The sequence below is a fragment of the Equus quagga genome, chromosome 7 (assembly GCF_021613505.1).
Source record: "Equus quagga isolate Etosha38 chromosome 7, UCLA_HA_Equagga_1.0, whole genome shotgun sequence".
NCBI lineage: Eukaryota > Metazoa > Chordata > Mammalia > Perissodactyla > Equidae > Equus > Equus quagga.
In genome coordinates this window covers 32,625,053-32,647,556 of record NC_060273.1, presented here as the reverse complement: position 1 = coordinate 32,647,556, position 22,504 = coordinate 32,625,053, and the positions used below count along the sequence as shown (strand labels likewise).

The window sequence follows — 22,504 nt, the reverse complement described above, 5'->3', positions numbered from 1 at the left end:
TTCATGGGAATCTTGCCTGTAGGCAAGGCTGTACTGTGTAGGTTTGTGTAAGTACACTCTGTGACATTCACACGATGACAAAATAGCCTAAGGATGCATTTCTCAGAATGTATCCTAGTCATTAAGTGACCCATGACTGCATTACAGAAAAGAAAAAAATCAGAGAGGATTAGCAATTTTCCCAAGACCACACAGCTAGGAAGTGGCCCATCCTTTTCAATTCCCATCTATGTCCAGTGCCCGGGATGCCAAGAGAGGCAGGTATGGTGGTAACGTGGGGGAGGGGCCCAGTCAGCCCAGATGCCCTGGCATTGGTCAGTGTTCCTCTTTTTTATCTGAAAAGATAATGCACGTACATGGTGAAAAGTTCAGACAGTGCGAAGGTTACTCTCTCCTTTCATCCCCTCTCTAGAGGGAACCATGGTTACCAAGTTCTTGGCCATCTTTCCAGAGAGAGTCTCGACCCATTCTAGTGCATATGTGTGTATATGTGAGTGTGCATGTGTGTACACAGACACACAGAAGGACACATTTTTGCGCTTACTGCTCTAACTTGGAGATTGCTCTGTGCCCGTGTATGTAATTCCATCTCGTTCTTTTAAATAACTGCATAGGTTCTGATGTGTGGACGTAGCATAAGTGGTTTCCTGCTGTGGGTGGCCTGTGACATCTGTGCTGGAGGTGACTCGGGAGGAACAGCGCGTCTCTGGGCTTTGTGTAGGGCTTGGCCCACACTGGGGGCAGTGAGTGGGTGCTCCTGAGGCAGACGAGGAAAGGGGGGCTCCCAGAGACGCAGACGAGGCTCCCCTCCCTGGGGGTCCTGGCGAGGCCGTGTGGCCACTCTCTGCAGCAGAGATGCCCCTGGAGGCCTTCTGAGTGGCTTCTCTGGGTTTCTGTTACATCTCAGTCCTGGAGCAACAAGTCCCTGGGTTTCTGTGCTCAATGTTCTTGCAAAATGTCCCCTAAGACAGAGGGAGGCATGGGACTCTTACCTGTAGACCCCGGGCTCCATCAGCTGAATAGAATTTTCCTTTTGGGCTCCCTCTGGGGCCCCATGGGGCTCTCCAGACCCACCCTCTCCTCCGCCCAAGTCAGAGGGTAACTACACCGTCTGCTGGTTGGAAAATCCCACAGAAATATGTTCAGGAGGCCTCAGAAATTTGAATTTTTTAAATTAAAATATTGAGTCTGGATCCAGTTCAACCCCATAATGTAGTGGTTTGCTTAATGACTGCAGAATATTGTCTTATCTGAGGAGACACAGGACGTTTTAAGACCGCAGAGCCTGAAATTAACAGCTTGGAGTTTTCGCCCGCGCTGCCTGTTAATTGACTTAAGCCATTAAAGCGAAAGACTTTTTGGCAAGTCCCAAGGCGCTCGTACGAGCAAAGCCACGGACAAGTTCACATCATTTTAAAACACGCGTCTGGCGAATCAGCCGTTTTAGGAACACAGGCTGTTTCATCAGAAGGTTTGCAAAACGTCCCGCAGCTCCCAAATAAAGTATCTGAAAATGGTTCCACTTTATGACAAAACCAAACCTCTGAAACCTACTTCTGGAGGCCACAGAAATTGGCAATAACCACGTCGAATTTCGGTTTTCTTGGGAAGTACGGTAAGGCCCTGTCACCAACCTCGACCCCCTTCCTGCTTCCTTCTTCTTGGCGCTGTGCATCCATAGCCTGAGTGGGGGGACGAGGCTGTGGCAGCATCGCCTGAGTTACGTGGTGGGGGCCGTGGGGGCTCACAGCAGACGGTGCTTTCCAAAGCCAGGCCCCGTGGCTTCTCTTTCCCACAGGAGCGTGTACCCTGAGGACACGCACTGGGGCCACAGGGACCACCCACTGCCTCTCGGTCTCGGTCAGAAGGACAAGGCTGCAGTGCAGGAGGGGCCCACGCGGGTCAGCATCCACCTGAGTCCACCCATGGACGCCCGTTGGGTGGGCACAGCGAGGCCGACTGACAGACACAGGGCTGGGGCTGTTTACAAATAGTTCCTGACCTTCACAGAGCGTTGTGTTTTTTTGTCCTGGAAATGCCTCATTTTGTGGAAATCCCGCATAAGGCTTACATTCATGGCACACCGTGCGCCAGGCCTCCCTGGTAACGTGGAGTGGCAGCGTCCTGGCCGGGAGCCCTGCGTACTGAACCCCAGAGCCGGGGCAGGTGGGAGGCAGCTGTCCCACTGAGGCTGGCCTGCTGGGGTGCTGCCCGAGGCAGTGCTGGCCGGGGCCTCCAGGGCAGCCTCGCCAGAGGGAGTGGCGGGCTCAGGCCCGGGGGACGAGGGCCCTCTGGGTACGAGCAGGCTCTCCTGAGGCAGCAGTGGACAGCCTCAGGCGAAGTCCAGCAGGAGGGCCTCCGGGGGGAGGCGGTGGGAGCTGCGGAGCGACAGGCACCCAGCTGGGAGCAGCAGAAAGAGGGCTGCGCCGGAATGGCAGGACATGTGGCAGAAGCGACCGCAGAACACCTCCAGCTCCTTCTCCTGCTGGGGAGTCAACACCAAGGAGGGGCACCCCGCCCTCGGCCTGGCTTGGGTCATCTGTCGCCTGGGAGGTCATCCAGACAGTACTGCTTAGGGGAGAGGCAATGCTCAGAGGCAGCGAGGGGTCATTGGGCAGGACAAATGGGTTCTAGGCAGTCAAAGCACAAATGACACCACACCCCCTACACACACACACACACACACACACACACATACACGCACACACACGAGCTTGCCCCTGGGGGACCAGCTCGGCTCAGAGGCGCGCTTTGCTGGGGGCTGTGCCAGGCGGTTCAAGGTCCTCGCGACGGCCATGCCTTCTCCTTCCCGTGGATGGGGCTCTCTGGGAAGGAGAGGAGGACCCAGACCCCCCGTTCGTTCCTTTCAGAGGAAAGCTGAACTCATGGACCTGAACCTGTGGCCCCCACTGGTTCCTCGCCCTTGGACGCCCGCTTTAGAAGGCCTGGGGGCTGGGCTCGTTGGGTCTCAAAGCCCAAGAATCCACAGGCTCCTCCCAGGAAGGTGTGAGCACCAAGCTGGCGGCTCCCTCCCTTGCTCCTCCCCCTTTGTGTCCACAGAATCAAGGCTCACACAGCCCGGAGGCCACAGTAGGGTTCCCCACTCCCCACCTGCTGCTCACCTCAGTGTCCCGCCTTCTTGGGGGGCTTTATCTAACTGTCATCCAAGACAATAGAGATCGCTTTCCTCTGTGATCAAAGCTCACACTTCCAAAGTTTTTTCCTTTAACTTTTCAATAATAATAACAGCAATAAGAACAGTAATAATGGCAAGGCTTTGCATAACACAGGCTCAGTTAACACGGCCATTTTCTCTTTATTAATTTAGGAGACGATGACGTGGGGACAATGGAATCTTCTGTATGTTGCTGTGCAGGTGCCCTGACTGCCTCGGCTCTGAGTTGGGTGTAGCAGCACCTGCTTCTCCAAGACTAACTGTCCACGGGTCTGAGGACAGCTGAGGTGAGAGCTGACGGCCTCTTGGGAGGCAGTGCGGGGCAGTGGTTGTAGCCCTCAGCTGCCTAAGGTCTGCACCCGGGATCTGCTGCTCACTGGCTGTCTACCATGGGGCAAATAGCTCCCCCTCTCTGGTCGCGGTTCCTTACCTACAAAACGGGACCCCTGACTGTGCCTATCTCCTCAGGTCCTGGAGGAGTCCCGGGACCCGTGGATGGACCCATGAAAAGTGCACAGAACACAGCCCGGCACACGGTATGTGTTTGATAAATGCCAACTCTCTTCTACACGGCAGCTGCGATTTCCAAAATACCGGAGACGGTGGAAAATGTGCAGATTTTAATTTCGTATTTATGGGAGATGGGATGCAGGGGGGAAATGGTGGAGAAGAGAGAGAAAAATGAAAATGCTCTTACATTTGGCTCATCAATGGCAGTGGTTGCTTCTGGAGCAAACGGACAAAGTGGGAGCCACAGGCCCCTTCTCCCGGGACCCGGCCCACCTCCTCCCTGCAGCTGGCAGCCGTGGCCTCTTCCTAACACCCCCTCCTTGGCCGCACGTGGGAATCACTCGGGGAGCTTTCAAAAGAAAACAAATGGCTGCCAGGCTCCACGCCCAGAGACTATCTTCACTGGTCTGGGTGTGTCCTGGGCGCTGGGACTTTTAAGCACCGCGGTTGAGAACCACCCTCGGAGGCTGGCAGGACCCCACGACAAGGGCGAAGATGCACCCCTCCTGGTGGACCCAGTGTTGTGGCCGCATGCCCCTGTTGCACACAAGTCCAACCCTCTAGCCAGAAAGAGAGGGAATGGCCCGTTCATTCCCCCACTCAGAGCCCCCTCTGAGCCTGCGGAGGCCCTTGGGCGAGGGGAGAGTCCTTAGAAGGGAAGGCAGTCTTGCTCAGGGCCCTGCACTCCCCCAGCCTAACTTTCGTAACAAGCAGTCTCCCCTGTGGGCACCCGTGAAGTCTTTGGGGGGACGGCCAGGTGGTGGGGGCCTGGCACTGGTGCTGAGAATGGCTGCGGTCCACTCGGGGCGCAGATTCCAGGCCACCCGTCACAGGCCACCTGGCTCATGGCCAGGGTGCTGCCCCCGGAGTGCATTCCCCAGGAGAGCTGGGATCCCTCTGGCCCCTGCTGCCTGTCCCGCACGTCCGTGCCGCCTGCACGTCAACAGGAGGGGGTCTGGAACAGCTCTGGGTTCAGATTCAGTGCTTCATCTTTACAGCCTAGAATTCATGAGTCATTTCATCAATACTTGAAGAAAATCACAAGCGCATAAGGAACAAAATGATGTTTTTATTAAAAATCGTACCCATAGCACCTCTCTGTCTTCCTACAAGTTGGGGTTTTTTTTTTTTTTTCTTTTTAATGAGATCTGGTTTTCTGCACAATTCCAGGAAAGATTGTGGGGAAAACTTCAGGACTGACCTACTCTCTCCAGAGACCAGAGGTGGCGCTGAGAGAGGAGGTGGCCTCGGCAGGCTAGCCCTGTCCGCGGATTTCTACGTCCTTCCACCTCTCAGACCGGATCCGTGCTACAGGGATGCGGAATCAAAGAGAGCCACGTTGGCTACGCGGACCGATGGCTCATTGGGAGAAGAACTACACCGTGTGCCAAGAATTCCGAAAAACTGAAAACCATGCTATGAATCGGTATGCAAACACCATGCTTCAGTCCCGTGGTGATGAGGTCCAAGCGCGGCAGCTAAAAAGGTTTCCAGAGGGCGGAAGCTTTCCGTGGCGGAGGGCCGCCCACTCGTGGTCTCTTCCATGGCCGGGGGTGGGGGCATCCCCGCACCGCCTCACATCCGGTCTTCCTCGGCTGTGACGTTTTCATGGGGTGATCCTTGAAAGCATGGCGGGGACGGAAGGCTGGGGCAGGAGAGGGCTCCGTCTGGGCCTCATTCAGAGGACGAGGTAAACGAGGTCAAGTTGATGTGCTTAACACCCGCAGGGCACAGGGACTGCCACCGCCCCGCCTGCCGCCCCCCTGTCTGGACACCTGTGCCCTGGTGCCCCGTGCAAGCCCATCCCTGCCGCTCCGACAGAGGGGGGGCCCTCCCGGCTGCCTCGAGGGTCCTCCTCCCAGGCAGGGGCAGCTCATGGTCATCGCTGCTCTTCACGGCCAGCTGGGGGCTTCCACGGGGCCCCCGCAGCCCCTGCTCCCCAGGAGGCACCTGAGTGGCACCACTGCAGAGGAAGGCAGGAAGAGGACGCTCATCTTGCCCCGGTTAAAAACCAGTGCTTGTCCTTTGTTCAGAACTGAGATTAAAGTCCAATATCCATTTTCCTGTCATGTGATTTTTTTTTCCACCCTAAAGACGAGAGGCTTCTCAAGGCCCATATTGTGAAGGGGCTGAACTCTAACCAGAAACACCAACTCTGTTCCTTCGATGCAGGTGTCTCTCGTGGGTCAGAGCCCCCCAGGGCCGGGGGAGGGCAGACGCCAACAGTCCCTCAGTAGCCATGGTGCCCATGCAGCCTCCACAGACAATTCCATACCAAAAAAGCTTACTCAAAGTAGAGAGAATACAGGAAATGCAGTGAGCCTGAAAAGAAGTGTCATGTGGTTGTCACAAACCCAAAAGCAAAAACCACACCTCAGCCCGGATTGTCCTCCTCCCAGGACGGCGTGGCACTGTCCCCCATGACGTAAAGTGACGTCCGTATGGCTTAGAGAGCAGAGTGCACAGAGGCAGTGCGGTCCACGTTCTCCATCCAGCCCTTCTCTTCCAGGAAGGCCAGGTCGCAGCCTTGCGGGTTCCTGGCCACCTGGGTCTTGGGGCCGAGAGGAGGGAGGTGGGCTCTGTGCCCCCGGAGGGTCGTGTCCAGTGAACTGTGGGGGGCGAGGCTCGCGCAGAAGCGGCTTTGGGCAGAGTGTCTGGGATTTTTGGTTTACAACATTTCCCCCTCCACTCACAAAAAGAAGGAAGGAATGGGAGAAGGAGAGAGAGAAGGCAGGGAGGGAGGGAGGGAAGGAAGGAAGGGGCGGGAGGAGGAGAGAGAGAGGAAGGAACCTTTCCACACACACCCTCTACTTTTGGAAAAACTGAAAAGGGCCTTTTCACCCAACACAAAACTCTCCTTGGTCTCCTGGGGCCACAGCCAGCAACTCTGACAGCAGAGCATGAAGATGCCCTCTGTCCCCTGGAGGTGGAGGAAGGAGAGGGTCACATGTTCCGCATGAGGTGCTGGCCCGGCACCTCCACCCTCAGGGCCCCGGCACGCCACCTGGGGGACAGCACTGCCCTGCTGCCCTGTGCACAGACAGAGTGGCCGTGCGTCTCTCATGTGCCACACTCCTGCTGGCGGGACAGGGACGTGGGGCCCTCCCGGACACACACACGGGCTGGCGCCAGCAGCACTCAGGTGACATCCAGACCCGGCTCTGGGCTGGGGGACTGGACACCCGTCCCTCTGCCACCTCAGACACCTGTTGCGAAAATAATGCGATGGGCTGGAGGCACAGCGACGGTTTAGAACCCAAGACTTTCCAAGCAGTTCATGCTATCTTCATTTAGCTAAAAAACTAAAGCTAAACAATAACAAAGGGGAAAATAAGTTTTTCCAGAAAACCTGTTAAGGCTAAAAGCTGGCCTCGGATGGGGGGACGGGAAACAGCAGCGCTGGCGGGCAAGGCGCAGGCAGCGGGGGTGGCCGGGGGACCTCGGGGGCCAGCTGCCCCCGGGCACGGAGGGCTGTGAGCTCTAGCGGGCCAGCCCTCGGCTCCTCAGAGCCGCTTCGCTTTATTTGGAGACTGTCGCTTTTCGTCTTTCCCGTGTACAAAGCTAAACAATTAAGAAAAAGGCACCTGGAGACAGCAGAGACTCATTCATTTCATGTGACATATTTTAAAAAAAGATAAAAAGGTTTAAAAAATACTCTGGTTAACAATGCACACCTCTTACACAACAAGCAATTCTGAAACCGCCGGCTCCTTTTCTCCGGGCCAATGGGCCGGCCTGTGCTGTGTGTTCACGGGGAGGAGCTGGCTTGCTAAGGGCCATCGGGGTGGCTTCTAGCCGTGGGGGTGGTTTCCTGCTCCTGCACTATGGGGTTTAAAGAAAGAAAGGAGGAAGAAAGCCCCGAATCTTTCACCACTGGCACGACAGAACGCAGCCGCTGAGCCATCACCGGGTCAGAGGACGTCCCCTGGAATCTCCTGCCCCACTGCCGGAGCCTTAAAGCTGATTCCCGCCTGGAACCTGTGCAGTGGGGACCCTGCAGAGCCGGGCGCGGTCGGTCGGAGAGCCCTGAGCCCAGGTCAGCCGCTGGCTCTTCAGACCCTGGGAGAGAGCTGCAGCCCCAGCTGTCACAGAGGCAGCGTCCGTCCGTCCGGGGCCTCTGGTTCTCCGCAGGCAGAGGAGGTAGAGCAGAGGGGGGAGCGGCCTGGAGGCAGGTGGGGGTCTCACGCGACCCCCAGCCCTTCCTCCCCCTCCAGCCTTCCTAGTTGGACGTTAGGATGGAGAAACCCGGCACCGGGGAGGTCTGAGGTCTTCAGAGGCCCGGGGGTGCCACGCCATTGCACCAGTGAAATACACCTTCTCGTAAAAAGAAAAGAAAACCAAAGGAACCCGCTTCCTGCAGCGACGTTACAAAAAGCCATTAAAAAAACCTTTCTAATTGAAATCTAGTGTTCACAAGTAGGTAAAATCATCACGCATCAGAATTTGTGTTAAACAAAAACTGGAGCTCAGTTACTGGAGTTGATTGTCTTAAAAATAGGCTCCGGGACGGGCGGCCTCACACGAAGGAGGAGAAGCCGGTGAGCGGAGTCCGGGCGCCGGGCCCTGCGGGCGCGAACACGGCGCTCTGCGTGGTGACCACAGCGTGCAGCGGCGGGCCCACCTCGGCCCCCGCCACCGCCTCGTACCTGTGCGGGGCGGCGCGCCCGCCAGGCGCCCGGCGCTTCCACGAGTTGTAGTAGGTGGGGTCGCTCATGTAGTGGTTGACGAAGGAGTGCTGGGGTGGCGCGTCCTCGGACTCCGAGTCGGTGCCCTGGTGGAGAGGGAGCGAGTGTGAGCGACTGACAGGGCAGGGACAGGGCCCTGGGGGAGGGGACATGGGCGGTGGCCACAAGGTTGTGGGGCATGGGGATGGGGGTGACATGGGGAGAGAGTGGCCACGGGGAGGGCAACCGCAGGGCAGGGGTGACCATGGGGAGGGTGGCCACAGGGGGAGGCCGGCCATGAGCAGCAAGGCTGAGCCAGAAACAGGGAGCAGCCAGGAGCTGGGACCAGCATTAGTTACCCAATGGAGGCCAGTGTCTGTCTACTGTCTCCTACCCTCTTCCCCCTCCTCCCACCTGCAGCCCCCAAGCCATCCCACCCACACAAGGTGCCCACACACCTCCCCAGGCCTCCCCCAGCCAGACCCCCCCTGAGCTCAGCATCCCTGCTGTGTGCTTTCTCTGCTGCTCCTGAGTCTCTGCTCCCAAGCTCTGTGTGCCTGAGCTGGTCCTAGGAGGGTCTACACTGCCCTCCTGCCCCAGGAATGGTCTACAGGGCAGCCCTGCCCCAGGATGGGTCTACACTGCACTTCCGCCTCAGGAGAGGTCTACACGGCCTCAAGAGATGCTCTGTGTGTCCTCACAGTGCAGAACACAGGAGAGCAGTGGGAGCGTGGAAGGCCCGGGGTCTCTGGCCATCCTGAGGGATGACCGAAGGGAACCTGTCCTGAGCCCGCGTGGAGGGGAGGAGGGGTGTCTCTGCCATGGGACACAAATTTCCACACGTCCACACAGACCTCTGTGGGGCCACCAAGAAATGAGGCCCTCAATGAGCCGGGATGTCCACCATATCTGCGGATATCCACCTTGCTCTCCAGCACCAAAAGCCCTGCCCCCTCACACGGCTACAGAAGAGCTGGCGGGGGGACTGGGACTGTCCACGTGTGAAGACCCGTCCCGCTGAGGGTTTCCCCTCCTCTTTCTTTTCATAAAATAAACCAGCAGTTTCTGTTAAGAACATCTAGTCCACAGTTTCTATGTTCATTTCTTAAACCACAACTCTGTCTCACGTAGTTTACGGTCTTTGGGGTTGAGTTGAAGGCATTGGAAGAATTACTAAAGGAGACAGTGGAGGCTGAAATGAGTGTTTCCCAAGAGGGCAGAGGGCTCCCTGTCCCTGTCCCGGTCGTGCTGGCTGATCCTGGGACCCTCACCTGGATCCTGGGAGCTTCCTGCGCCCTCGGCATCTCTGCCACCTGGTGGGGATGGAGCCCACAGGCCAGCCCAGGCTCTGCTGCAAGAACCGACACCGAGATGCTCCCCAGACCCTGAAAACACAGCGGGCTCCTCCCTGCCCCACAGGGACCAGGCGGCAGCCGCCTACAGCGTGCCAAGAATGGGTCTGTAGACACAGCAGCTGGCCAGCTTTCAAAGTCAAGGAGGGAACGGGAAACTGGCTGGTAAAGCCCCTCCCATTTCAGAGCACCCTGCCAGGGCTGGAAGAACACTGACGGGACGCTGGGCTCCATCCTGCATGCAGCTGCCCGGCCCGCAGGGCACATCTCCGCTCTGGGCTCCGGTGCCCCAGTTCTTGAGGCTTCAGCCACACCTGCCCTTTCTTCTCTCCCCCGAGGGTGTGAGGAGGCCTGGATGGTCCAAAGGAGTCAGTGGCCCCAAAATGCCATCTCAGAGTCACCAGGGATGTCTTGCAGGAGTGCGGAATCCTAGGCCGTGGCTCCTGCCCTCCTGATTCAGTGGGTCTGGGGGAGGGCCCGGGAACGGGGATCTCTTAGGAGCTCTGGGAGGATTTGGATCAGCGGCCGGGCTGGGGTGGGGGCAGGGGAGGAAAGGAGGGGCGCCTGCTGGCTCTCATTTTACGTGGAGGTGGGGTCCATATAAAGGGTCCCCGGATGCTGTGAGTGGTGCACCCGGGCCATTGTCCCTCATCTGATGGAGAGTGAACGACCCACATCTCCACCTGCGCAGGAAACTCTGATCCCTGGACTAACACGGTCCCCCACCTGGGAGCCAGCATTTTGTCCTGTAAGCCTGTAAGAGTTGGGGCCTCTAGGCCATGCAGAAACCCCTCGAGGACGTACGGTAGGGCCAGAGACTTGGGATTTTTCAGATACAGACTGAAAATCTGGCTCTAACTGCAATATTTACATGAAAGCCACGGTAAGTCACAGATTTGGGACTTCTCAGGACGTTAAATCTAAACTGTTTGTATTATGGCACAATAAACTGTCGGCAGCTGAACACATCTGCGGTCCCTCTGCTTTTTACTGAGTCAGAGCTCATACAAATGCGAGGCTGACGAATTTCCCTCCTGACACCTCCCAGGACGCAGAGAACATCCAGCCCCTCCATCACTGGACGACCAGGACGTCAGAGGGAACAGCGGCTTCCCGTCCGTGGATACTACGTACACACCAGATTAACCCCCTGCACCGTCTTTGTAACCGCACAGTGATCCTGTGAGGTGGGTGCTGTCATTCCTATTTTCTGGAGGAAGAAAGAGGCTCAGAGAGACGGCGAGCTGCGCAGGTCTCCCGGGCAGGGCAGGAGCGGGTGCCCAAGCCTGGCAGTCCCCAAGGCTTCTGCCGCCTCAGCTGGCGGGGAACCGGTCCCCAGCTCCAGGCGCCTCCTTGGCATCAGCTGACCAGGTTCACGACCCCCTATTCGGAGTTCCAAACCCCACAATGCTCCGAAAATCAAAAGCTGGTTTTGCCACTTGTTTGGTGCCAAAGCCTGACAGGCGTTGAGCTGATCCGGCAGCTTTTCCTGCGCTGCACTCAGGGTGAATATACTTAGGTTTTGCCACAGAATCAACAATGTGTGCGACTACAGATTGCTGCCCCGACCCTGCTGGAGATGTTGCATAACACATGATACATTCCCAGACCCGAAAAATGCCCAATGCTTAACTCCATCTGGCCTCGGGAGTCTCAGACAAGAGAGCAGGCCCGGTCCTGGCAGCTGGTGTTGAAGACTTACTCTTCGTCTGTTTTCTGGAGGCCGCGAGGGAGCTTCCAAGGCAAAGCTCTGTGTGCACCAAGACGGGAGAAAGGAGAGCCAAGGCCATCGGAAGGAGCGGACGGAATCTTTGTCACCTGTCCCTGAGTTGGGCTTGTCACTTCTTTCGACACTGATTTTGGTTCTGAATTTCCTGAATTTTAGGGGAAAAGAGCATCGAAGGCATCCCTTTTCTCATGAGAAATTCACAGGACACTCAGGAATGGACGATGGCAGTTTGGCTCTGGGTTTCACAAACTGGGGTCAGGGTTCACGGTGATCTGAAGACTGAATTTAGGACTTGAGATTTGCACCCTCTTCAAAGCACGTCCCCGGTGCTCTGGGCCCACGCCTTCACCGTCCCAACCACAGAGCATCCTGGTGTGGGATGTGAGAAGTAGCATTTGGATTCAGTCCCTCACTTTGCATAGAATGAACCGAGACCCACAGAAGAAAACGACCTTCTCAAGGTCGTGTTGACCAGGGAGAGAGTGGGGCAGACCCAGTGCTGGTATGGCAGCAGAGGTGGCAGAACTAAAAGCCTTCTGGTAATACGCCAGGGACACCTTCAACCAGAGTTTCCTCAAAGGCTCAAACACGTTGCACCGCGGCTCTCCCATCAAGTATCTGAGTGGTGGAGGCCGTCGCAGGCAGCGTGGCTCCTGCTGGCAGTTCCCGCTCGGTAAACCTGCCCAGCACCCAGGTGGCGGCCCTTCGGGCACTTGCCTCTCCTCCTGCAGCCACTCAGGCTGTTGAGAAGCCAGGTTCTCAGTGGCCACGTGGAACTGAGGGGCAGCCTGGAGTCTCTGAAGGAGTCAGCATTTCTAAGAGCAAGTCCAGCCCTGCCTAGAGAAGGGAGGCATCGAATGTCCCACCCCCGTGTGCATGTCTATGTGATTAAGAACAAATAGTTTCATCAGAGACTTCTTAGTAGCTAGCTGTCATTACATATTTTCTCAACCAGAAAGTCCTGTAGTGTGGAGAGAAGGGTCTGTGACAAATGTGGGTGCTGAGAAGAGGTCCTGGCCGGAGACCCAGCCAGGAGTGGCTGTCTAGGTCACAGTGATGTCCTGGAGTTCGTGTCTGGGCTTTGACCTTTTGGAATGACCTTCAGGAAGTGACTCGTCTCGGCCTTTCCCTGTCACATGGGCAGAATGGCTTGTACCTCAGAAAACGGTGACCGGTTGATGGGTGAGCGTGTGACTTGAGCTGAGGCCCTGGGAAGCGGCCCTGGGACTTTTCACACTGCATCTGGAAGAGCGGATTCTTCATGTGGGGGCAATGCTGGGCGGCTGTGAGCCTTGAGTGGCCAGGGCCCACGGGTTCAGCCAGGAGCTCCCGAAGTCCACGGTGAGAGAACAGAACCGCCTCGCAGAAAGAAGTAGAGACGAGAGACCGAGAGCGGCTCCTTTTCCTTCTTGCTCTTTCTTTAGGGAGAAGTGTGAACTTACCCAGGGTCACGTGACACGTAAGTGGGGCCTCCTGCTCACACCTTGCCATCGTCCCCACGAGAAAGCCCTGAATTAAAATGCCATTCTTCTTTCTAAGGCCTGTTCTGTTTATTGTTTGCATGACATTATTATTTTTTAGTGGGGATATATTTTAGGGCATTAGAATTATTGACAAAAAGGAAATGCTACAGGGTCCTTTTTTTTTTTTAAGTTTTCTGTGTGACATGAGGTAGCGATGTGTGCTGGTTTCCCGGGAAACCGTGGAAGGACAGCATGTGACTGGGTGTGGTGGCAGACCGACTGTGGGTTTCTGAAGGTGCACAGATGCCTGGTAAGCAGCTAATAGAGATGAGCTCAGCACTTTCGGTATTACATTGTCAAGATGAAAGACCCAAATATTACTAGGGAATTAATTAGGTACAAGGGGGTTGTTCTAAATGGGTTGGAGCAGGAGAGATTTTGAAAACTGTTCCTCTGGATTTTGAAAACGGTTTTTAAAATGTGACTTGAACAGCACTCCTGCTGTAATTCATAAGCAGCCGTGTGATAAAACGGTGACAAACCCTCTTATTTCTAACTGGAGAACCATAAAGAGCCACAGCGTGTGTCGTGTGATGCTGGTGGCCTAACTCAGAGCAGCTCCGATCAGGCAGGTTCTTGTGCACCTGTGAACTGACTCGCAGAATTTTCACTTGAGCAATATTTCTGAAAATAGCGAGAGAACACCCTGGGGAGAAGAGGACAGCATCGCTGTTTCCTCAGGGAAATATTAGCTTCGCAGAAGAGCTCTTCCAGCAGAGGCCTCTCAGGTTCCTGAGCCCTTTCTCCCCCGGGCTCTGGGGATGAGGATGGGTGGGGGGAGGAGACCTGCGCCCATGATGGCGTCCCCCTCCTCACTCCTGCCTCCACACTGGGTCAAACCATCGAGCGACCCCAGGGCACGGGACGTACTCTGTGCTGCGTCCCCAGCATCTCGGTGTTCGCTGTATTTCAATCTAGAAGCAGCCTCCAGAAGGGACGATAAACATCTCAAATCGAAGTCCAGACTCAAGTCACCTCTTCGGCAGTCTTGTCTGGAATGAGTGCTGCGCCTCCGGGGTGCACTCTGCTGACCACCCCGGTCTGCTCTCTGAGAGCCCGGCCTCTCCCGCTAAGGGTTTATCTACGGTGCCGTAACTTGACTCTCTTCCCGTGAATTTGGGGTTAAAGGACCAAGCCAGAAGTGGATGCTACATTGGGAAAGCAAACTCGGAACTTAGCCCGCATTTTTCACCAGTCCCCTCTGAACATCAGGACCATCGACTACGAAGGCAAAAGATACTTCTAGAATGTCTGTGTGAGGAGCTCGCAGAGCCTCTCCCCAGTGGAACCATGATTCAACCGGGCAAAGCTATTTTATAAACAACCATTGAAAGTCTCTAGAAATGGCGCCAAAAGCATATAGCAGATGGAGAAAGACTCATTCCCCATCTAAATTTCACTAAGAACAGTGAGTCTGCGGCACTGGACCCATGACCTGCTCCCCCGTCCCCCAGCTCAGGGTGACAGAAGCTCCACTCTGGGCGGATGCGGCCCAGAAGACAGGGCTCCCTCTCCTCCCAGCTCCTAGTCTAGGAATTTGGTGTGACCTGGGGGAGGAGGCTGCTGGCATCGCTCATGCAACCGCCCACCCCCAGCTCCGCGTTGTATGGCAAGAGAACCGGGCTCCCTTCCCCCAGCCAGTCGTCACCTGTCGGCTGGAGGGTCTACACCAGGTGTGGCAGGCTGAGCGTACTGAGCCCTGACTGCCCCCACCCCAGCTCGATTGTAGGGAAGAAGTTCCACACCAGAAGGGGCAGGCCCAGAAGACCAGGGGCTGCCCCCTCGACCCAGCATCCCCCTTGTACAGCAGGTGTGTCACTGTGGGAGAAGAGGGCTGCTGTCCCCATTCTCAGCTTTGGTGCTGCGACCCAGAGGTCCTGACAGGAGGGGGAGCGAGCTCCCCAGCTCTGCCTAAGGGGAATGGCTGTCTTTGGAACAGAGCATGCCTAAGGGCGTTGTTGAAAACAGTGCAGACCTGAGGGGTGAAAAATTAAGAGGAAGCTGGTAGTTCCATGATAGCAAGAAGTGAAGCAATAAGCCAGTCAGAAGTTGAACCAGAGAACCAGGGAAAGAGACAGCCAAGGAGAGCCCTCTTGGGGTCAGAGCAAAATTCAAAGATTGACAACATCCTTCTACTGTGAAAGGGCCGGGGTCTAATTGAATCAAACTATGGAGTAATTTATACCCCAGGGCATTGTCAAAAATAATAGAGCTAGCAAGTGGTGGAGGTTAGCAGCTGGGTGTGGTACCGATAGTGGTAGAGCATCCAGAATCTTAATGGGGAGAAGGGAAAAAGAGATACGGAGAGCCTGGCTAGAACAGCGGTTACCCCGTCATCAGGAAGACTGCATGCGTGCCTGAGGCTGCACCTCTGAGTACGGACACCAGAGGGTACACACCGCATCAGAGGGTACACACCGCATCAGAGGGCACACACCGCATCAGAGGGCACACGCCGTATCAGGGGGCACACACTGCATCAGGGGCACATGCCGCATCAGGGGGCACACACTGCATCAGGGGGCACACACTGCATCAGGGGAGCACACGCTGCATCAGAGGGGCACACACTGCATCAGGGGCACACGCCGCATCAGGGGGGCACACGCCGCATCAGGGGGCACACGCTGCATCAGGGGGCACACACTGCATCAAGGGGCACACGCTGCATCAGGGGGCACACACTGCATCAGGGGGCACACACTGCATCAGAGGGCACACACTGCATCAGGGGGCACACACTGCATCGGGGCACACGTTGCATCAGGGGGCACACATGGCATCAAGGGGCACACACTGCATCAGAGGGCACACACTGCATCAGAGGGCACACACTGCATTAGGGGGCACACACGGCATCAGGGGGCACACACTGCATCAGAGGGCACACACTGCAGAGGAAAGGGCTTCTGGACTAGTCCAGGCAGTTAACATTAACATTTGTTAATAAGCAGATATCTAGGTGAATAAGCAAACAACAACAATTCTCAGTGGGAGGGTGTGGGTGGATATCAGTATTCAGAGTTGTTAGAATATATCATCTAAAATGATTTGTTTTCAAAAAACAGAAAAGTGTGACCCATACACAGAGAAAAAAATGGGCCGCCTCTAAGGAGGCCCAAATGTTAGCAGACAAAGACTTCAAAGCAGCTATTATAATACGTTCAAAGGACTAAAGGAAACCATGTTTAAAGAATCAAAGGAAAGTAGGATGACGATATCACACCAAGTAGAGAATATCAATAAAGATATAGGAATGGTTTAAAAAGAGCCAAATGAGAAGTTCTGGAGTTGCAAAATACAATAACCAAAATGAAAAAATTCCCTAGAGGGGCTCAACAGTAGATTTGAGCTGGCAGAGGAAAGAATCGGTGTACCTGAAGATAGATTGGCAGAGATTATGTAGTCTGAAAAACAAAGAGAAAACAGAGTGAAAAAAAACCCAGAGCACCTGATAAATGTGAAGCGGCACTGAGTACACCCACACATGTGTAATGAGAATCCCAGGATGAGAAGAGAAAGAAAGCAGAAAAAATACTGGAAGTTATAATGACTTAGAACTTCCCATATTTGATAAACAATCTATACACCAAACTAGCTCAATAAACTACAAGTAAGATAAATGGAAGAAAGTTCACACCGGACACATCGTAATCAAAAATTTAAAAGACAAGGACAAAAAGAAAGTCTGCAACCAGCAGGAGAAAAATGACTCGTCATGTACAAGGGAACTCAAATGATATTAACAGTGGATTTCTAATCAGAAAAGACGGAGGACGGAATGGAGAAACACGTTCCAAGTGCTCAAATAAAAGTGACACCCAAGAGTCTTATATTTAGCAGAACTACTTTCACAAATGAAGGTGGAATTAAGACGTTCTGAGATAAACAAAAACAGGAAAATGCATTACTAGCAGACCTGCCTTGCAAGAAATACTAAAGGAAGATTGTCAGGTTAAAAGCAAGTGACACCAGGTAGTAATTCAAACTGACGTGAAAAAACAAAAAGTACTATCAACGGTAATTACATAGGTAACTATAAGAGATGGGACAATTGCATATTTCTCCTCCTTTCTCCTCTTATCTGATTTAAACAGCAATTGCATAAAACGTTATGTGCATAATTGTATTGTTGGGCCTGTAACATATAGAAATGTAACATTTTAACAATAACATCATAAAGGAAGGAGTAGAAGAAAATAACACCCAATGGTAACTTGAATCCATAGGATGAAATGAAGAGGACTAGAAATAGTAAAGAGGACTAGAGATAGTAAATACGAAGGTTAAAGAGAGAAACTTTATCTACATACTTGCACTCTTTTCTTCTTTCAACTTCTTTAAAAGACATTCAGTTCTGTAAAGTAACACTAGAAAACTCCATTCTTGAGTTTGTAACATATGTCGACATAATATGTATAACAATAGCACAAACAGGGAGGAAGGAATAGAGCCATACAGTAATAACGTTTCTATATGTCACTGAAATTTAGCATAAATCTGAAGTAAATACTGATACGAGGGCAACAACTAACAAAAATAACTGAAAAAATACAGCAAAAGAAAAAACAGGGGGATTAAGACGGTACACTAGAAAATACCCACTTAGCAAAAAAGAAGACAGTAATGGAAAAAATAGAGGAATAAAGATATGAGACATACAGAAGGCAAAGATCAAAATGGCAGATGTAAATTCTACCTTAGCAGTAATTACATTAAATGTAAACAGACTCAACAACCTAGTGAAAAGGTAGAGATCAGCAGAACAAATAAAATAACACAATCCAACTATATGCTGTCTACAAGAGACACACTTTAGATTCCAAGATTCAAATGGCTTCAAAGGAAGAGAAATGATATACCATGTAAACGGTAACCAAAAGAGCACTGGAGTGACTACACTAACATCAGACAAAACAGACTTTAAGACAAAAACTGTTCCTAGAGACAGAGATATGTTATATCGATAAAAGGGTCTATCCACCAAGAAGATATAACAATTATAAACATACATGCACCTAAAAACACATCCTCAAAATACATGACATTAAAAATGACAGAATTGGAGAGAGAAATAGGTTAATGAAGAATAATATTTCGAGACTTCAATACATTAACAGATGGCAGAAGATAAAAACACAGAAGATTTAAACAACACTGTAAATCAGCTAGACCTAAGAGACGCGCACAGAACTCCCCACACAACAACGGCGGAATAACATTCTTTTCACGCGGATACAGAACATTCTCCCAGCATAGACCATATGCTAGGCCATAAAACGAGACTCAATAAATTTAAAAGGATTGAAAATATACAAAGTATGTTCTCTGACCACAGTGGAATAAAAGTAAAAATCAATCACAGAAGAAAATTGGGGAAATTCACAAATATGAGGAAATCAAAAACAGCCTCCTAAATAACCAATATCCCAAATGGGTGAATTATGTGGTAACGTGAATTATACCTCAATCCAGCTGTTTAAAAAATCTGGCTCAAAGTAAACTTTCCCATCTGAGCTGGCACGTCCACGATGATGACATTCCCCAGGTCCCTCTGTTTGGATCCTATGAATATTAGTGCCTGCAAATCCCCCAAATTCATAAGGTTCAAAGTTGGGGCCTAGCAAGATTATAAAAGCGAAGAACTGTGGAAGAGAGATGGGCCTCACTTCACCTACCCGGGGACCCAGAAGCAGACAGAGGAGGGGCGTCTGTGGGAATTACAAAAGGAGCCCCGATCTCCTGGCATGGGGGCCCCTCGCTCGCTCAGCCACATGTCCCTCTGCTACGACAACTCAGTTCTGCACTGCACGTGTGCCTCTGAAGTCCACCCCATTAGTGGGCGTGTCTGGGGAGACATTCAAAACCCCCTTTAACCTCGGCTCTCTTATCTATTATATGAGATCATAACAACCTCCCTGCAGGATTTAGTGTGGATTCCCTGTCCCTCTGATCTCCTACCTCTGCCCTCCTCTCTTCCTCTCTCCCTGCCCGTCCCCTCCCTCCCTCCCTCCTCCACTTGCATATATGTGTTTTAATTAAGGTACACATGTATGTGTGCCCATATGCATGTATGTAAACGCCTAGCTCAGAGCCTGCATGCATTTCACAATCCTCCACAAAAATCAGCTGAATTGGAATCTCAAACGCCCCGAGTGTGTGAGAGCAGAAACAGACCCAACGCTTCTCATTAACAGATTTTGAGATTGCTTTCATGAACAAATAGTTCAGAATTCATGAATCCAGTTCTGGCTGCTCCAGGAATGGCCACCGACTCCCTGGCACTGGCCTGGGGGAGGCGGTGGAGGGGGCGTGGTTCAGCTGAGCTCTGGGGGTGACCTCAGACTCAGCCTTGGCCTCTGAACGATGGGGAGAATCACCTGCCTCGTGGCGCTGGTGTGAGCATTGAAGGAGTGTGCTGGCCCACAGTCGGTGCTCAATTAGTGCTCAACACACTGAACCCTTGCTAGCTCGGCCTGCAGAGCTGATGCACCATCGCTGTGAATATCACCCATGACGCCTGTATACGCTAAAGGCCACGGGTCCAGGGATGAGAGGACAGATGCTGGCAGTTGCCGTGCAACCATGTCTCTAATTGCTACCCAGAAAAGGCCCCGCTGGAAGGCAGTCCTCCTTCCCACGTGCTGGTTGCTTTTGCGGAAGCAGCTCGAACAAGGCTGCTGTTCCTTTATCACAAAAGAGCAGGTCGGTTTTTGCAGCATTTTGCTTGGCAGCCTCTTGACTGCAGACAAATATCGCTTTCCCAACATTTGCAGGGCTGCTGCCGCTTCCATCCTGCCCAAGGGCACGGGCCAGATGGGGGCCCAGCATCCTTTGTAAACAGACAGCGCCAAGCAGAGCGGAGCCCTGTGTCACACTGACCCCACCTGCTGTCCCATCTCCCTTGGCGTTCGTATACAAACCACAGTTTAAGAGAAGCCATTTTATAGAGCCTTGGGGCTCAATAAGGCCTGAATTCAGGTCAAAATGGAGGTGAGACTCATTTTAGATTAAATATTGATTTAGAGTATGAATGCCAAGAGGTGGGCAGCCCTACGTGTCCAGCAAATGGCTTGGTGATTTTCGTCCCTCTCGAGACTTGGCGTGTCTCAAAAAAGAAAGTTTAGGACCCGGGGAGGGAGCCATCTGTCTGGTTGCTGCTTCAACCGGTTTTGCTCCTAAGTGTGATCCGAGGCAGCGTGCTGGTGGGGAAAAGGGAGGGAAGCTGAGCCCCCCTTTGGAGCCCCACCATGGCTCTCTCTCTGGATAATGTCCCCTCCCACCCCCGGCCTGCTCTGTCACTAAGCCTCGCACACGTGACACACTCAGCTCCATAACTGAGCCCCCAGACACAAAGGAGGCCTAGGACATGCAGGCCCAGGGTCCCAGGGGTCACAGCTGGAGGCCGACACTCCCTCGGGGCCAGATCTCCCCGGTCCAGCTGCTCAGTGAGGACAGGGCTGCGTCTCAGGTGGGAGTTCACCAACCCTTGTTAACTGCCCTGGAGCCGCTGGGGCTAAACTCCCCTCTTCAGCAGCAGGAAGCAAGGATGGGTAGGGCCTGGGGAGGGAAGGGAATGCTCAGGGCGTGGGGAGGAGGGGGTCCCCGTTTCTATCAGTCTTGCAGACTCAGGCCCTCCGACTCTCCAACTTCCGGCTAGAGGCCACCAATTTCTACAGTTACCTCCAGAAAACACTACTTTCATTTCTGAAAGCAAAATGGGAAGAGAATGGTTTCCAGATCAGAAGTGCACTTTGGACAAGTTATTGAGCTCAGAGCCGGCCCGGGACCCGAGAGCTCCAGGACTAAAAGAGACAGAGCGTGGGAAGGCGCCCAGCGGCGGATGTGTGACTGGCTGGGTGTGCGGTCAGCAGGGCCCCTCGTCCTGCAGCGAGCCTGCCCGGAGGACGCCGGCCTCCTCTCTCTGCCCCTGGCTCCCTGCGACTGAAGAAGCAGATTTGCTGAGAGGTGGAACCGCTCCCCCGGGAGGCAGGCCGGGAGCATCTGTTCTGCTCCGCTCGAGGCTGTGGGTGAGGGGCTGACGGGCCCCCGGGGGCTGTGGGTCTGAACTCGGGCTCTGCTTATCCTTTGCTCTTCCGTGAAAGGGAGTCATTTGTCACTGGCTCTGCCTGCCTCGTGGGGCTCTTGTAAGACTCAGATGAGACAAGACACGTATGTGGCACCCCGAGAAAGCAGAGGGCCCCCTACGGAAGTGGGGAACAGCGGTCGCAGGCACTCACCTCAGATTCCGAGGCGTCCACCGACTTCTCCTTGAGGTTCATGCTCTCGGTCAGCACGGCGCCGTTGTACTTGTTGCAAATGTCCTCGTCTGAGTAGTGCAGCCCACCGGGGCTCGGGCGCGGTGGGGACCTGGGATGAGGACGAGGCTGCAAGTTACCCCTGTTCAGCTCTGGGCAAAAGCTACCCGTCCCCAAGGCCTCCTGACTCGCCCTCTGGCCTCTATCCTATATTAATGAGAGGAAATCCACCGCCTCTGACACCATTTTGGCAACTGATGCAAAAAATTACAAGTCCGGGGGCCGGCCAGGTGGCATAGCGGTTAAGTTTGCATGCTCCACTTTGGTGTCCTGGGGTTCACGGTTTGGATCCCTGGTGCAGACCTACGCACTGCTCATCAGGCCATGTTGTGGCACGTGTCCCATGTATAAAGTAGAGGAAGATGGGCATGAATGTTATGTCAGGGCCAGTCTTCCTCAGCAAAAAAAGAGGAGGATTGGCAGCGGATGTTAGCTCAGGGCTAATCTTGCTCAAAAAGAAAAAAAATTACAAGTCCGCTGCAGCATAATGTGACACCCACATGAAGCAGGAATTCCCTGATCCGAGGCACTCACCTGGCTGACAGAGGGGACCTCCAGATCACTTCCCAACACACCTCAGATCTGCCCTCTTCTAACATCTCTAGAAATGAATTTAAAATACCTCTACCCCCCCGATCCTGCCCTCCTGGGTTCAACACCGCCCTGTGGGGACTCGGGGGCACCCGTGGGTGTGGGGCATGTCTTCAGCCAGCACTCGGCCCTGGCTAGCCCAGGTCCTCGGGCAGACGCCGCCCATGGGGTGCAGCTGCCGCCTCCCTACCTGGTCCCGTTCTTCTTCGAGAAGGTGTTCCTGACATTGAGGTGGCGGCTGTTGAGCTCCAGCGCAGCAAATCCCCCGTTATCCAGGGTCACCGACTCCTCCATGTTGGAAAGGCTCTTACCTAAAGCCAGACCAGGAAAGTGAGCGCAGACGGGTCAGTAAGTGCCCTCTGCAGCTACGCCCGCCAGAGCCCGTCAAGCACGGGTGTTCACAGAGTTCCCGTGAGCCGGGCCGGACCTGATTCAGCGTGCGAGGCGGTTAGAGTCATGCTGGGGAGAAACCCCACGAGTTAGTCACAATGCTGCAGCAAAATGGCAATATTAGCATTTCGGTGTTTATTTTGCCTGACACCAAAATACCAACATTCTCATTGGTATTTTATGAAAAAGTACTCAAAATGCACAAACTTTTTAAAAACCAGAGAAATTAAATACTCAATAAATTTCAAAATG

At 53.7% G+C, this 22,504-nt stretch overlaps 1 protein-coding gene across 1 annotated transcript in view; it reads right to left on the bottom strand.

Moving 5' to 3' along the window:
- Positions 1 to 3,301: 3,301 nt before the first annotated feature.
- The window catches only part of SDK1 (sidekick cell adhesion molecule 1), a 625,710-nt gene continuing 606,507 nt past the window's right edge, over positions 3,302 to 22,504 (bottom strand). The window contains exons 43-45 of the mRNA XM_046666514.1: positions 22,053 to 22,173; positions 21,194 to 21,323; positions 3,302 to 8,456 (exon numbers count right to left, since the gene is read on the bottom strand). Of these exons, the coding sequence (XP_046522470.1) occupies positions 8,202 to 8,456; positions 21,194 to 21,323; positions 22,053 to 22,173 (506 nt within the window). The 3' untranslated portion in view covers positions 3,302 to 8,201. The remainder of the gene's footprint in view (positions 8,457 to 21,193; positions 21,324 to 22,052; positions 22,174 to 22,504) is intronic.